This window comes from Cardiocondyla obscurior, linkage group LG18 (genome assembly GCF_019399895.1).
Source record: "Cardiocondyla obscurior isolate alpha-2009 linkage group LG18, Cobs3.1, whole genome shotgun sequence".
Lineage (NCBI taxonomy): Eukaryota > Metazoa > Arthropoda > Insecta > Hymenoptera > Formicidae > Cardiocondyla > Cardiocondyla obscurior.
Genome location: NC_091881.1, coordinates 3,703,812 through 3,718,980, shown reverse-complemented (window position 1 = coordinate 3,718,980; position 15,169 = coordinate 3,703,812). Strand labels below are relative to the sequence as shown.

The following is a 15,169-nucleotide window of genomic DNA, read 5'->3' as shown; positions in this document are numbered from 1 at the left end:
GCAGAGGAAATTGGATTGCGCAGCTTGGTTTCTTATCTCGAACATCATTGGTCAATGCCGCACCGAACTTTCGATGTGTGTGTAATTAGTGGTTATTTTCTTTCGTATGACATGCTTATTCATTTGTTTCGCTCTGGTAAATGTAATTTATTAACTTTTAGAAGAGGAAATCGATACCGTAATTAATATGTAATTAATACTATTTAAATATGTAAACAAAAATCATTAAAGTTTGGATAATACAGTGATGCTCGCGTTAAAAAATGTTACGTACTGGTTACTGTGTACACTTTCCTTTTAGTAGACACAGCCAACACAAGTGTCGTTCTGATTTCGTTATTCTGTCAGTACAAAAAAAGACAGAATGACACTTGTGTCGACTGTGTCTACTAAAAGGAAAGCAGCCTGTATTGTTCAAACGGTTTTAAATACGTTTTAATCTTTGCGATGTTTTCATTTTTTTTTTTTTTTTTTTTTTTTTTACTTTTGCACACGCGTTGCACATGCGTTGTTTTAAAAAATTCAAAGTCATTGAATTATTTAAGAGAAAACTAGCCTCCGTTGCATTTATACTGAAAATATCGAAAGATGTAAACTGAGGATTGTGTATTTATGAGTTCCCATTTTTTTTTATACATAATAAGTTTTGGAAATTAAAATATTTTATATTTAAGAGCAATAGTATTTTATAATTCGATAAAGGAACTTTATTAAATTTGTACAGTATTTTTATATAGTTATTTTGAGTAGACTGCTTTTACATAATTACACAATCTGCCAAAAAAAAAAGATTCTCGTTTGTATCTAAAATTTTATTATTAAGATGTGATCTGAAAAGAATGTCCTAATTATATACCGAGCTTTTTCATTGTCCGTACAAGTCGTGCAGGAGATATTCAATTTGTATATAATATATCATAAATGGGTTTCGGCAGGTAATGATTGCATAAGGCCTGAATTCGTTCGCTGCGCGACACCGGCGTGTATCGTCGCATCGGGAAAGTCTTTACTACAGCATCTGTTAGAGTTCTCGTAACGGCGGTTAGGTCGGCCTCAGGTCCCTGGGTATACTTCTCAAGAGCCAGCATTTCCGTTTGAAACAATTCCTGCCCGTATTCTTTGCGAGTTTGAGGATCCAGCTGAGTCCACATATCTCTGGCTTGATCGAGCAACGCGGTATTGTCCTTCAGCCATGCATTACCAGATACATATTCCCCGGTTTCGACGATCACCACGTCGACACCCCATCTCCGCATCTCCAGCCTTAGGCATGACCCCCAAGCTTCTACAGCGGCCTAGACATATTTATAATTTTTTATTGATCTACTCAAAGCTTTATCAATGCTTTTCCTATGTACAGATAGACAAGGCGACGTTTAATTGCACGCGCGACAAAGAGAATTTACCTTGAGGGCGCAATAAATTCCTCGGACGGGACTCGGTATCCGCGCCAAGAGACTGCTAACGAGAACAATTCGGCCCTTTGACCTCCTGACCAGAGGAAGAAATACCTGTTGTACATACAAAGAAAAGAGAGTTTTCCGCTTTCACAGGTTTTTTTTATACCTTTTGACATTTTTATAACGTTTATGATACCTGAGTTAAACGCGCTAAGCCAATGAAGTTAATATCTATGCTTCGTTTGAGAACAGATGGGGGCACCCACTCACATTCTCCAAGAGTCACCCAGGCAGCGGCATGCACGAGTGCCCATAATCCTGAAATAACGTAGTAACGATGACGTAGGAATAATCCGTTGCACCGATATCCGATAATCTCAGGAGGCTTTAAAAGATATAACTATACCAGGAGCACCGTCAGGTAAATTTTCATTGACGTAAAGAAAAGTCGAGTGTATATCACGTTCGCTGGTAATATCTAGTTGCAACACATGCAATCTTCCAGACGCGTGTTCTTTTAATTTCTGCATAATGTCTTCATTCTCGGTTTTATTACTAAATCCGGCGAATACGGTAAAGCCCTTAAAAAGAAGGAAATTTTAGACATTATTTTTAAATTACTATTTAATTTAGTAATATTCTATACGTTTCGCGTATACGCTACCAAATCGTCTAATTGTCTGGCCAAAGCACATCCGACTCGCGAATCGCAACCTGTGATTAGTATTGCCTTTCCTGCTGCAGTAACCTGTTGCATCAAATAGACCGTTAGGAAAATAGAGCGTTCATAACTTATTGCATCATGATATGATGTAATGAAGCTTCATAATGCTTTTGATCAAATCATTGATAATGTGACGATAGTCTTAGAGTCTTTTACAAAGAAAAAACTTGTGAAGCAGGAAATATATGCATTATACAACATTATGCAAAAAAAAAGGTCAAAGGTTTTAGTTTAGATCAGAAAAATCGGTGAGAACTCTACTACAGGGCCTTTGAACTTTCTCATATTTACAAGTATTATGATATTATAAAAGGTCAAGGAGGAAACATGATTTCGTTGTTAGAGGGGTGCGATATATATTCAAATTTATTAAAGGTCGAAACGATTTTTTTAAGCTACTGCAAAGTTTAAAATAAAATTATTTTTAACGAGAGAGAAATAATACGAAAATTCGTAGTAAACGCTGAGACCATACCTTTAAATTGTGATAGAATAATGTAGATCCTATGGATATGACCAATAACAACAAGAAGAGTACAAAGCTAGACGTTTGTGAAATCCCAAAGGTGTTCAATATAGTTGCTAGGATGACTGCGATTGCATGCGAAAAGGCGATGGGTAATAGACACCTCTCTGCTAATTCCCATGTCTGACTGTCGTCGGCCTCTTTATTTCCACTCGATGACGGCATTCTTGATTTTAATTTTATATTAAAATTTTAATCAAATCTGTGATCAACTCCATTCGAAAATAAATTGATGCAGCTCGCGGAGGATCCCTAACTGGGCTACGTCTGAGCTAACTTTAAAACAGTGTCTAGTCTCATTGATCTAAATATAACTACAGTGCTGTGTCTTAAGTTAAAAGCTCATAGCAAATTCAAATATTTGACGATAGATTTTGTAGATATTAGTAAAGTACTAATTAATATTCTATTAAATTAAAAACTGCATCAAATTCTTTTTATTACATTTTAGGATGTTATTTATTCTTTAATAATAATCTATTAATATTTATATTGAAATACTACAATACGAAATAACGTAAAATAATTTAATTTTTATTTTAATTTTATATTCTATTTTTGTATAAAACTTGTGAATTTTTATTTAAATTACATATTATCCGAACGATATACGTTTATATATATGTATATACATATATACAATATATATATATATATGTGAATATTGTTCAGAATTGTTTTCATTCGCTTTTATTTTCAATCTATTTTCCCAGGTTTTCATAGAAGAGGATCGATTGGCACGTGTCGTGAATTATCTCATTAACCCGTGTATTTTGCATCCATCGTCTTTGATGACGGTGTGCATTGGGGATATTTTTGTAAATTTCTCGTCTCGTTGCTGATAAAAAATGAGCGCGGCTACGAACACAGAGTGGGGTAAGTTATTGATTTCCGTATAGGGGTGTTACAGCAGAGGGTTGGATGGATAGGCAGAAGTGGGTGGAGTAGATGCTGTGTCGGGGTGTCTTTTGCTCGCGCGTATATACCTGTGAGGGAGTCTACAGGGGTATAAATAGAAGGGGTAGTTGCACCGTTGACCCAGTGTTGGGTTGACACACGGTCAGTTCAGTCACTCGACGCATCACATACACATCATTCTTTCTTTCTCTCTTTCTGTATCTCATTCTATTGCATCGCACAATCGCCGTTGTCTCTCCGCCGACCACCGATTTTTTTATTCGCGTGAATCGTTGAAGGAGAGAAAAGGGAGGTCTCGCTCAAATTCTCGTCGGTTCTTCAGGCTAATCCAATGCAATCCTGAGCACTGCCCTTTCATACCTGTTTGCTTCTCTGTCAAGCTATACGACTTTTTATCTAAAGAAAATCGTCAGTGATACGACTGTATTCTAGTGCATCATCGTCGAAAAATATTTTTCGACGCTAAAAAAAAATAATAAGCAGCGTTTGTACATACTGTGCTTATCGTAGTTGAGTTCGCTCATCTTTCACGCGTAAGGGCGTATTCCTTCTCCCCTTGTCATCGTTGGATTTGCGGGTCACTCGAATCTCCCCGACACGTCGTCGAGGCACGAACTAATTAATGTGCAACGAGAATCAGGCCTTAGCAGCAGTCAATTGTTTTCTCCAGTGTTTAATTAAAATCGAATTAAACTGATTAATTATCAATCAGAGGAATTAAGATTACTTATTTTCCTTTACCGATCGTGAAGAGAAAAGATGTCAGAAACAGCTGTAGTCACGCAGGGGATGGGCAACCCTTACAAGATAGTCGATCACACCAGAGAGCGAAGAAAGGGCATTACTGCCTCGTCATTGAAGGATCTGACTAACATCGCACGTAATCGTCTGGCATTGCCTGTAGACGCAGATCTAACAATCGTGCTTGAACAGGACGGTAAGAAAATGTTTATCTGAAAATATAGCAATCGTTAGTTTTTTTTTTTTTTTTTTTTTTATATATAATTTAAATATCTCTTCAATATATTAAATGTTTATAATAATTTGTTGTAAAATGTATTATATTTTTATGTATTAAGTAATCTTTTAATTGCACTATTTATTAATGTTACAGGAACAGAGGTAGACGACGAAGAATATTTTGCCACGTTAGAAAGAAATACAAGCTTGATGGTATTGCACGGTGATCAAAAATGGGCCGCTGTCGGTAGTAGTAAGACGGCATCTCGTTATATCGTTGTGGATGATGTTGATAATGTGGAGGGTGATTCAAAAGTCGACAAAATTCGACGACGACGAACACCAATCGAGCCTCTGGTGTCATCGCTGCACGGCGACCCATCGCATATCTCGCTTCTAGGAGGAAACGACTTGGAATTACTCAGCGATATGGATCCTGATAGTTTAGCTGACATAGTGCCTGACCGGTAAACAATATAGATTGCATCATTATAATATTCTATTAAATATTTGAGAAAGCGTCATTAATTTTTATGTATCTGATAAATTTATTACAGACTCTTCCTCGAGCAACTTAAGGAAGCTTCAGGTAGATTCCTAGCAGAGAAGCGGCAAGCCCAGGAATCCATGGCTCTTCTCCAGATGTATGCAAGTGGAGGTGAGATGGAGCGAGCGTAGGCCATGTGGGGGGTGGGCGCCCTCACATTAGCAAATATGTATAGAGTGCGACGTCGCATATTCTATAAAGGTCGCCAACTGCAACAAACTTTGATTCTATTCTGGAATTGAGCCCATCACTATTTACACAAACTGGTAAAGTAACTGAGAACATGAGCGTTAAATTAAACGCAGTTGCATTAATGAGAAAACTCTCACATTATTCCTCGCGTACGAAGAATACAAGAAATGCAGAGACAGACATTGTACAGAGATACGAAAATACGAGTAGTTTACGTTTGCCCGACAATTTAGTACCGTAATAATCAATAATAATAATGATAATATAATAATAGTAATAGATTTCACGTCCTAGAGAAAATAGTAGCTCTAAATTTTTGTAGAATTTTTTTAATCTATATATACATGATTCAGTGGCACAACTATGCTTTGGCAATACTTTATATCCTTAGTGAGCGTACGGAATTGCTTTAGTACAACGTAAAAGAAAGAAACGTCTTACTGTACCGGCAGAATTATTATTACACACAATACGCAATTTAGCTAATAATTTATCTGAATGATACATAAAAAAAAGCCCGTGATAAGGAAGTGGACATTCCGTCGCGATATTGCCATATCACGTATTAGTAAAAGGTTTTTTGTTTATCGGATTTTGTACTTAGATACGTCATACTGAGATTTGGTTCAACGAAGATTGAATATGGAATATTTAAGACTGAATTTCTAGGGAAAACGAAAACCACCTCCATTGAGATCATCAATTCATTGTATACTAACATTAGCGATATAATAGCGACAAAAATGTCGATATCAGTCCTTTGATACCAAGCAAAATTGTGCTATTTGATAAAAAAAAGAAAAAGAACACGAAAATTGGAGCAAAGTAACAACATAGGTGTTTCTGACAAGATTATACATACACATAAGGTACTGAATATTATTTCAATTTTATGATTACGTGAATAATCGAAACGAGCAATGTCATATTTACATTTATATATTACTTGAAAATTATGAAATCAAAGTATATGATACACATTTTCAATTTTGTAAAATCGTAACGAAAGTGTATGTTTACTCTCTGCAGAAATATCCTGTATCAATGTCGTAATATTCTTTAACGTATATACATATTAAAATATAACAGGCTCTTATGCACTATAATCGTATATACATATATTTGTATTAGAATTACCGCTGGTATTAAAATTTACATTATATTGAAGTGAAAGAACCGTAAAATTAAACAGTCGGTATTCAACTACTTGCTATCTTCACTGTATGATCAAATAAATCGTTAAATATATCAGACGCAATATGTTTAGTTCCGCAGATCGATCTTAGGATATTAGTTTATAATAAATTGATGTGATTGATACTATTCTCGAAATAAACGAGACGACGCGTCGTTGGAAAGTATAAAAGGGCGCATTAAATAGTACTGCCAATTAAAGGAAAGATCGATAATGCTCAACAACGTCCCTGATCTCAAAGAGGAAAACGTATTTCTTTTTAATATTCGCATCTAATGCGCAGTACCACGAAGATGGCATTATATATTAAGCATGTAATTACTTGTTATTCATTGCTACATGTATATCTTAAGAATAGAGACGCACTTAATAAGTTTAGCAGAAGTTAGGTTTTAACGGAATGCAAAAAATTATCGTCTATGAGTTGACGTAGAGCGTCAGAGGCATCTTTCACCCGACTGGATGCGTTGCGTAATTGGCACACAGCCTCTTGTAACACCAATTCACTTCTTAGCAACTGTCGATTAACAGCCGACAATTCTTGTAAGCTAGTCGTGATTGCGCCCTCGGTCATTTGCAGAATGTCTCTATCTAAGGTTTCATTGCATTCGTCTGTTCAAATTTAACATATGTCAATTTCAATAATGTTCAAAATTAATAAGCGATACGTGTACTATACATACATATATCAGTTTTGTGTTTTAAGATATAATTTAATGCCGTTCATAAATACTGTTTTATAAAAACTTATAACAAAATTCTTTGTACAGTATAACTTATAGACACTGTAATTATGCGAATATATATTTGTGCAGTAAATTGAAATTTAGTTAAATAGCAATATAAATTATTTCGAAAATTAATTATCGATATTTCACACATGAACTCGTATAATAATACTGTTTAGCTATAGTTACACACATTGTACTGCTGTAATATTAATAAACGAATGTTAACGAAAGTAATATATTCTTTTTTTATTTTGTGAACATTTTATTAAACATATGCCTTGTAGTTAGCAGCAATATTTGGTATTTTTTAACAGCAATAGAAAAACTAATATAAAATAAAAAATTTGATTATACCTCATGTTAATATCTCGAAATATTTTAATTAATTGTTAAATCACTTACGTAATTTTTTGTGAAGTAAACTGTTGTACTTGATAGAACTTTTTTTAGATTTTGCTATTTTAAGATCTGTATAAGGAGGACATGCCATAGCATCTACTGCTCCACTAATACTACTCAAGCTTGTTACATCTGTAAATAAAAACTTGATGTTATTTAAATTTTCATAAACTATAAATTAATATTAATAAAACCTTGCCATCATCAGATTCTGGGGCTTCACCAGAGATAATGGTCCCACAATAAGTTGACTGTGTTCGAATAGCAGGAAATCCTGGCCCCTACATACAGGAAAATTTGTATATAATATTTTTCTTTATAAATTACATAAAAAATGTTCGATAAATGTATTACATACAGTGACAATGTTTGATACATCATCATCAGACTCTGGAGCTTCTCCAGAAACAACTACAGCTTTTAAATCCATTCTTAGATAAATACGCAATATTTATACGATTTTTATAACACTATAAAATATACATAATTATAATTAGACAAGTATAATAACAGAAATTTAATAATATTACAGAAAATAATTTTCGAAAGAAAGTTTTTTTATGGGTATAAAAATTAAATTCTTATCATTATACATGTATACCTTCAAAAAGCGTCATGTTGTTTTAAATCAAATGTATTGTTTGCTTAATAAAATAATTAAATATATCGTTTTGCAAATGCCTTTGTTTTCAATAACAAACGTAACCTCAAATTGATAATGCTAAAAAAGACGTACTGCTGCATAGTGCATACTACTGAACAGAGAGCCCAACCAGTGGTCGCAGATTTTAGACGGGCAACATACGCACACTAGGCACAATGCCGTGTCCGTGTGTGCCCGTAGCGTCTGCTAATGCCTCGGACTCAGAGAACCTAACTCGGAATCGCGGCTTCCACGCGTACAGATACAGAGGCTTGTCCGTATAAAGCCAGCGTTTCGGCTGCCGTCAGATAGAGGAAAAGGCCAGAGCTATACACTGTCTGTTTTACTCTTTCGCGACGTCGCCGGCAGTTATCACAGATCCGCAAAAGAGTAGGACAGACAATGTATAGCTCTGGCCTTTTCTTTTATCCGACGGCACCCGAAGCGCTGGCTTCACACGGACGAGCCTCTGCCTCTGTACACGACTGTTCTACACGTGGAAGTCGCGATTCCGAGTTGGGCTCTCTGCTACTGAACACTACTGAATTTCAATGGTATATAACTCGAAGACGAACCGACAGATTTTAATCTCAACGAAACCAGCATGAGTCGTCACTATTTTCAAGATATCCAATGAAATTATAAAAAATATCTACCAATTAGATGTAAGAGCTCATTGAGCATCATTAGTTAATTACCTAACTTTAACTTAATTCTTAACATATTCAAACCCTCGAAAAATGTTTTATCGTGTACTATACTCACTCAGTTTCTGCGTTCATAAGGTAGAAAGGGTGAAAAGTTTTTACGTTAGTCGTATTAGATCTTTTTTTTTTTTTATACATATCGTTCGAATACCAGTAATACAAGAAAAAGCCATAACAGCATACAGAATTTCTTCAACTTTTATGACCAGACTTATTTTTAATTGAGATTTGGTAAGATTATTATTTGGTTATTCATAATTCTTTGGTATATTTTTGAATAATGTTAATTTTCCAAAGGCAATTACCACAAGTGCTACTGGTTGGCATCTTTCAATAAATTTTTTTATCACTACCATGTTCACTATTTTTATTTTGTTATGGCTTATAATGTGTTGTAATATTGTACAATTATATTATAATTTTATTATTTACAAATTTTTAATAGATCGAAAGAATTGAAATAAATTTTTAACAATGGCTACCTCAAATGAAATGGACAATTGCTATCTGCAATCGACTTGCGAAGAAAGTTATGTAAAGGATTATTCAGAAAAAGAAGTTGAGGAATATTTAAAGGTATAAAGGTTTTTATTTTGTTGCATAAAACTTTTGGCATTTAATAATTTCTATGTCTTATGTATCTATATTTTTTCTAGTATATAAATATTAGAGATGAAAAACAAAAAGAAGAGTCTAAGCTAGATATAACTTTTCAAGAATTAGAAGAGAATCAACAAAAATGCTATACCAAAGACATTCACCAAGCATATAACCTTACTTGCAATCCAAAATCTAATGATTTATCTGTTTTATCCATGAAGAATAAGATACTATCAATAATTGAGGCACATTCTGTAGTTATTATTCAAGGACCAACTGGCTGTGGAAAGACAACTCAAATTCCACAATTCATTCTTGAGAATAATATGAAAAAGAAACTTAACTGCAACATTATAGGTATTTTTTTAATTAACTAAATTATTTATTCTTCATTAAAATGTTAATATAAATTAAAAGGTTTATATATTTATGTGGATAAAAATTAAAATATTAATATAGTTACACAACCGAGACGAATTGCTGCAATGAGTATTGCCAAAAGAGTATGTTATGAAAAAGGTTGGGATCTTGGAGACCTTGTGGGTTATCAAGTATCAATGAGAAAGGAATATTCATCTGCAACTCGTTTAATTTATTGCACTACTGAAATACTCCTTCAATACTTGATTAGTACCAAGCATATGTTGGAATTTACACATATTATATTAGATGAGATTCACGAACGTGATCAGAATTTAGATTTTTTGTTATTAGTTGTTAAAAGGTTATTACAAACAAATTCTAAACAAGTTAAAGTTATTCTCATGTCAGCTACAATTGATGTAACAAAATTTGCGAAGTATTTTTCTATAAAAATAGAAAATAATTTATTTCCTGCACCAATTATCAAGATTCCTGAAAAAAGAAATTTTGACGTTCGTATATTTTATTTAGATGAGATAGAAAATCTAGGAAGTGTGAGTATAAATTTTGAAAAATTAATAAATAGAAATTTGTTTAATGATATAACAATAAATTAATTTTTTAGATACCAGAAGTGTCTGCTTCAGATCCAAAAGTCACTGTAGACATGATACAGTTTTGTTCACTTATTATTGGGGCCCTAGATGATATTGACAGTAATGATGATAAAAAAAATTCAAATTTTCCCCAGAGACATGCCGTTCTTATATTTTTACCAGGACTTTATGAAATTGAGGAATTATATAATTACTTGTCGACTTTTCATACTAAATTATGGGATTTAACAATTTTACATTCATTGGTTTCTGATGATAATGAACAAAATCGGGTTTTTCAAAAACCACCAGACAAATACAGACGCATTATACTGTCTACAAATATTGCTGAAAGCAGTATTACTGTACCAGATGTAAAATATGGTAAATATAAAGTAGTACACGCGCGTGCGTGTGTACAAATTACGTGTAATTATAATTTTTAAGAAAAGGAAAAAATTTAATTGCACAGGAATATTAAAAGCAACAAACATGAGTAAAAGTAATAAAGTAATTAATAAAACATTTAATTTTTAGTGATAGACTTTTGTCTTGTAAAACTGCTCGTAGCTAATCCTACAACTTATTATCAAAGTTTACAACTTTCTTGGGCAAGTAAAGCAAACTGTATTCAACGAGCCGGTCGTACGGGACGTGTAACAGATGGCAGAGTATTTAGATTAATTCCAAAAGCATTTTATGATGTAAGTAGTTATATTAATAATAAGTTTAAGCATATTACTATTTAATATAAGACAAATTTTATTTATAATTTATTTAGAATTTAATAATGCACGTTTATTTATTCTGATATTTTACATGTGATATAAATTTTATTCTTATTATTACTCTTTGTATTCAAATAATTATGTAGTATTTTTTTTAGTATTTATAAAATTTTATAAAATTTACAGAATATTTTGGAAGAATATAGTGTACCAGAAATACTTCGCGCTCCACTCGCTAACGTAGTTCTCCGTACCAAACTTCTTGATCTAGACGAACCACGTATCATTCTTTCACATTCTTTGGATCCACCCTCTCTTTCTAATATAGCAAATACCATTTTGAACTTAAAAGAAGTTGGGGCTTTAGTGGATGAAGATGATTCTTATCAGTTGTTTGATGGAAAATTAACCAAGATTGGCGAGATAATGGCTCACCTTCCATTCAACATTCGAATTTCGAAATTAATTTTATTGGGCTACATTTTTGGGGTTTTACGAGATGCTATTATTTTAGCCGCCAGCATGACTGTTAAGGATATCTTTTCTCTGGAACAATGCCATTCTACCATTTCATCTTACACAACTCGAAAACACTGGGCTTACAATTCTGATAGCGACTGTATTGCTGCATTACATGTTTATAAAATGTGGCAAAACGAAAGAGCTAACCGTCGATTAAACACTTATCATGCCGAGAAAATGTGGTGTCAAAGAAATGGATTTCAACCAAAAGTTTTGCGCGAATTAGATGTTTTAGTGAATGAAATTACAAAAAGATTGGCGACACTAGGAATTACAGAAAGTGTAGGAGTAAATAAAGTAATCTGGCAAGGTATATTTAATTATTTAGCGTTTAATTCTTTTTTAATTATTTATTTAATTAGTCGTACGTTACGCATTTAATTATTAATTATTTTTCAGTTTAATAATTCTTTTATTTTTGTTTTACCTTTAGGTACAGATCGCGATTTCGTGCTCCAAGTTATTCTTGCTGGAGCTTTCTATCCCAATTACTTTGTTAAACGTTTGGAAAGTCAAGAAGCATATAAAGAAAATGTTACAAAGACTCTAAACGTTTGTGATCCTATGAAAACAGTTTATTTAAGAGGTTGGCCAAGGGATCAGCCTGGCTATTTATATGCTAAGAAATTTCAAGAGATTTTTTCCAAACATATAGGAATTCCAGAAAAGCAGATAGCAATATCTTTTGATGAATCACAACGTATTTATATCCAATTCCGTGAAAAGGAGACTGCTATTGATGACAGTCTTCAAAATATACCGATGTCTGTTTATCAGGTGATTAATTATTAATACTAATTAATTTTATTATATAATCAACATCTAAACAAAATTACAAATTTTTATTTATTCTTTACTTCTTTAAATATTTTTAATTATAATTTTTATTTTATTGTTAAATATTAATAATATTCGTAATAATATGATAAATATGTTTATTAATTAGGCTATCATGATGAAACAGTGTAATATTCCGATAGAAATAAAATTATTAGATGCATATGAAGCAAATAAGAGGGCAAAATCTCATGATCTTCATAAATTCAAACGATATCTTTTTTTTCAAAGAAATATTAAGAAAACAGAAACCAATATTCTTAAAGTCAGGCCAAGATTACCAGGACTTAATGTAACTTCTATACCTCTATTTATACAAACTGTAAGTTTTCTCTTGTTTTATTATTTATAATAATTGAAATTAATTAAACCTTTGTATTGTATTTTAATTATTAGCAAATAGATTATTTTTCGTCTCGAGTTATTAACACATAATTTTTTTTAATTTACTATCTATTAAATATTTTTTTATTTGTAATAATTATGTTTATATTTTTAGGTCGTTAGCCCTGGATATTTCTGGGCAAATGTTAATGACGATATCACTCGTAATGAATTACGATTTATAGAAGAAACTCTTAACAAATACCCATTAAAACGAATTATTTCTATTCCAAAAATCTTGACCATGATCGCTGCGCCAATAGAAAAGAATAATTCTTTGACTTATCATAGAGCCATAATTAAGGAATTTATCTCAGAAGTCGGAGAATTAGTTGACATATTTTTTGTTGATTATGGTCATTTTTCTAGAATGCGATTTAGTGATTTAAGAGAAATTGATAATTATAGAGTCTTGGAAACTCCTCCTTTAGCATTTGCTTGCAATTTAGCTTTTTTACGACCTTCAAATCAAAATAATCGTCAACAATGGTCAGAAAAATCTAAAAATTACTTTGAGACACAAATCAAGGAAAATAAAGAAATATTAGGAAAGATTTATTCAGTTGTTGATAGTGTTATTAATTTAGAATTGATTGTTGTTAATGAAAAAGGAGAAGAATTTAACGTTAATGATGGTTTGATTAGAAAAGGATATGCTGTGAAAAAAGAAGAGAGCGTTTTATCGATACATAATCATGAATTAAGAGTTAATGACGTTGTTAGTAGAATGTCTGCGGAGGAAATAGATTTTTATGAAAAGGAACAATACGACAAATATTTGTTACAAGTAAGTAAAATACTTAAAATGTTTATAAAAGCTTGTAATAACTATAATTTGTGAAAAAACTAATTAATTAATTTTTATATTAATCAATTAATGATTTTATAGTATCCCGATCCACCTAAAGAAGAGGAATGTAAATTTAACGTAAAACTTCAAGGTCCATTTTCTCCCTTAGAAATGAGGTTGAGTCATATGACGTTAGGTGGAAAAATCAAGAAGATATCTATAGAATCAAAGTCTGTTAATTATATTCTTTTGGATAATGATTTGAACCAATCGAGACGTCTTTTAGTTACTCAGAGCATTTCTGAATCCAATTATACAGATACTTTAATTCTAAGAAATACTACTTTTCTACCAAATATTCCCGGACTTGCCGCATTGATTACACTAATTTTTACACCACGCATGGAATTGAGATGCAATCCTCGCAGAACTTATTATACAGGTGCTTTATGTGGTTTGGGCCCTATAGACAATCGTACTAGTCGGGGTAGATTCTCTGATCATGATATACCGATTCAGTTTGATGTAGACATCACAATGGATGATATAAAAGAAGTATATATAATTTTTATAATATCAAATTGAGATATTGTAATACTTATTATGTTAAATTATTTATTATTACTTTTTAGATAAATATATTACGCCACTGGATGAATACTGGGTTGGAGTTAAATGATTCTAATGATGAGAATATTATAATGTGTCAAAATAAAATTCAATATATTTTATTGAACTTGAGAGATAAACGAAGAAAGCACCGAGATTTAGAGGACGACGAGATCGATCATCGTAACAATTATTGGAATCTTTACAAAAGATGTTATTTTCTATCTATTCAAGAATCTGCAAAAAAATATAATTTCTATCCACCGCATAAAGCATTAGAACTACGGGAAACAAATGAACAAAAAGAGGAGATGATAAAGCATTTATCACAATTAGAACGTCTTGCTCACGAGTATGTAGATATTATATTTTTTGTTATCTTTTTAAATGTATTTTATACATTTTTTAAATTTTATTACAGAGATGCCTGCAAAATGCGAAACGTTGTTGTTTCTTGTAATTTATGTAAAAAAAAAACGATTGGCCTAATAGAATTACAAGGTCATCTTTATTCACAGGAACATATAGAACAGCAGGCAGCTTTATATAAATAGTGTTAACTATATACAAAGATGACAACAAAATATAAAATTTTTATTAAAAAAAAATTAAAGTTCCTAAATAATACAAAATATACAAAAAATAAAATAATTAGTTTACTTAAAGTGTTCCAGTTTATAGTTTTGTAAGAAAAACAAATTAATGATAACGCAGTATTTCTATATTTTTAATCTAATGATGTAGTAAAGAAAAATTGTATTAGAAACGACAAATGAATTTTTTATAATTTTAGTTTGT

General features: G+C 32.0%; 4 protein-coding genes across 10 annotated transcripts; 2 read left to right on the top strand and 2 right to left on the bottom strand.

The window, feature by feature from the left end:
- The first annotated feature begins 120 nt into the window (after window positions 1-120).
- On the top strand, window positions 121-7,427 carry LOC139109649 (DNA fragmentation factor subunit alpha). 4 transcript variants are annotated; one of them, XM_070668890.1, is made up of 6 exons: window positions 1,412-1,553; window positions 1,653-1,821; window positions 3,364-3,526; window positions 4,321-4,505; window positions 4,683-4,995; window positions 5,086-7,427. In XM_070668890.1, the coding sequence occupies exons 4-6, from the start codon at window positions 4,328-4,330 to the stop codon at window positions 5,204-5,206; spliced, it is 612 nt and encodes a 203-aa protein (XP_070524991.1). In that variant the 5' UTR covers window positions 1,412-1,553; window positions 1,653-1,821; window positions 3,364-3,526; window positions 4,321-4,327; the 3' UTR covers window positions 5,207-7,427. The 4 variants fall into 4 exon arrangements, with proteins under 4 accessions (XP_070524994.1, XP_070524993.1, XP_070524991.1 ...); XM_070668891.1 differs by lacking the exon at window positions 3,364-3,526; XM_070668893.1 differs by lacking the exons at window positions 1,412-1,553; window positions 1,653-1,821; window positions 3,364-3,526 and adding an exon at window positions 121-136.
- Window positions 683-2,963, bottom strand: LOC139109639 (D-beta-hydroxybutyrate dehydrogenase, mitochondrial). The gene is made up of 6 exons (XM_070668874.1): window positions 2,600-2,963; window positions 2,065-2,148; window positions 1,807-1,981; window positions 1,597-1,718; window positions 1,407-1,511; window positions 683-1,295 (listed from the first exon to the last, which is right to left on the bottom strand). The coding sequence occupies exons 1-6, from the start codon at window positions 2,813-2,815 to the stop codon at window positions 897-899; spliced, it is 1,101 nt and encodes a 366-aa protein (XP_070524975.1). The 5' UTR covers window positions 2,816-2,963; the 3' UTR covers window positions 683-896.
- LOC139109652 (biogenesis of lysosome-related organelles complex 1 subunit 3) lies at window positions 6,315-8,526 on the bottom strand. Of its 2 annotated transcripts, none has more exons than XM_070668897.1 (5): window positions 8,329-8,526; window positions 7,951-8,062; window positions 7,792-7,873; window positions 7,596-7,724; window positions 6,315-7,074 (listed from the first exon to the last, which is right to left on the bottom strand). In XM_070668897.1, the coding sequence occupies exons 2-5, from the start codon at window positions 8,020-8,022 to the stop codon at window positions 6,848-6,850; spliced, it is 510 nt and encodes a 169-aa protein (XP_070524998.1). In that variant the 5' UTR covers window positions 8,023-8,062; window positions 8,329-8,526; the 3' UTR covers window positions 6,315-6,847. The 2 variants fall into 2 exon arrangements, with proteins under 2 accessions (XP_070524998.1, XP_070524997.1); XM_070668896.1 differs by having other exon boundaries at window positions 8,194-8,525.
- Window positions 8,527-8,639: 113 nt separating this feature from the next.
- On the top strand, window positions 8,640-15,144 carry LOC139109627 (probable ATP-dependent RNA helicase spindle-E). Of its 3 annotated transcripts, none has more exons than XM_070668853.1 (13): window positions 8,640-8,900; window positions 9,388-9,518; window positions 9,599-9,899; window positions 10,002-10,459; window positions 10,531-10,885; window positions 11,039-11,205; window positions 11,416-12,061; window positions 12,185-12,528; window positions 12,698-12,910; window positions 13,088-13,759; window positions 13,862-14,317; window positions 14,395-14,723; window positions 14,793-15,144. In XM_070668853.1, the coding sequence occupies exons 2-13, from the start codon at window positions 9,417-9,419 to the stop codon at window positions 14,923-14,925; spliced, it is 4,176 nt and encodes a 1,391-aa protein (XP_070524954.1). In that variant the 5' UTR covers window positions 8,640-8,900; window positions 9,388-9,416; the 3' UTR covers window positions 14,926-15,144. The 3 variants fall into 3 exon arrangements, with proteins under 3 accessions (XP_070524954.1, XP_070524956.1, XP_070524955.1); XM_070668855.1 differs by lacking the exon at window positions 8,640-8,900 and adding an exon at window positions 8,946-9,020; XM_070668854.1 differs by lacking the exon at window positions 8,640-8,900 and adding an exon at window positions 9,031-9,173.
- The last annotated feature ends 25 nt before the right edge of the window (window positions 15,145-15,169 follow it).

Bases quoted from the DNA above. Each gene is read 5' to 3' on its own strand.
- LOC139109639 (XM_070668874.1), bottom strand. From the start codon at position 2,815: ATGCCGTCATCGAGTGGAAATAAAGAGGCCGACGACAGTCAGACATGG. The intron at 2,149-2,599 runs GTATGGTCTCAG...TTGATGCAACAG, and splicing joins TATTCTATCACAATTTAAAG to GTTACTGCAGCAGGAAAGGC. The intron at 1,512-1,596 runs GTATCATAAACG...TATGTACAACAG, and splicing joins GCTTAGCGCGTTTAACTCAG to GTATTTCTTCCTCTGGTCAG.
- LOC139109649 (XM_070668893.1), top strand. From the start codon at position 4,328: ATGTCAGAAACAGCTGTAGTCACGCAGGGGATGGGCAACCCTTACAAG. The intron at 4,506-4,682 runs GTAAGAAAATGT...TTAATGTTACAG, and splicing joins AATCGTGCTTGAACAGGACG to GAACAGAGGTAGACGACGAA. The intron at 4,996-5,085 runs GTAAACAATATA...AATTTATTACAG, and splicing joins GCTGACATAGTGCCTGACCG to ACTCTTCCTCGAGCAACTTA.
- LOC139109652 (XM_070668897.1), bottom strand. From the start codon at position 8,022: ATGGATTTAAAAGCTGTAGTTGTTTCTGGAGAAGCTCCAGAGTCTGAT. The intron at 7,725-7,791 runs GCAAGGTTTTAT...TTTTATTTACAG, and splicing joins AGCCCCAGAATCTGATGATG to ATGTAACAAGCTTGAGTAGT. The intron at 7,075-7,595 runs GTAAGTGATTTA...AAATTTGAACAG, and splicing joins TTTACTTCACAAAAAATTAC to ACGAATGCAATGAAACCTTA.
- LOC139109627 (XM_070668853.1), top strand. From the start codon at position 9,417: ATGGCTACCTCAAATGAAATGGACAATTGCTATCTGCAATCGACTTGC. The intron at 9,900-10,001 runs GTATTTTTTTAA...ATATTAATATAG, and splicing joins ACTTAACTGCAACATTATAG to TTACACAACCGAGACGAATT. The intron at 12,062-12,184 runs GTATATTTAATT...TTTTACCTTTAG, and splicing joins AAATAAAGTAATCTGGCAAG to GTACAGATCGCGATTTCGTG.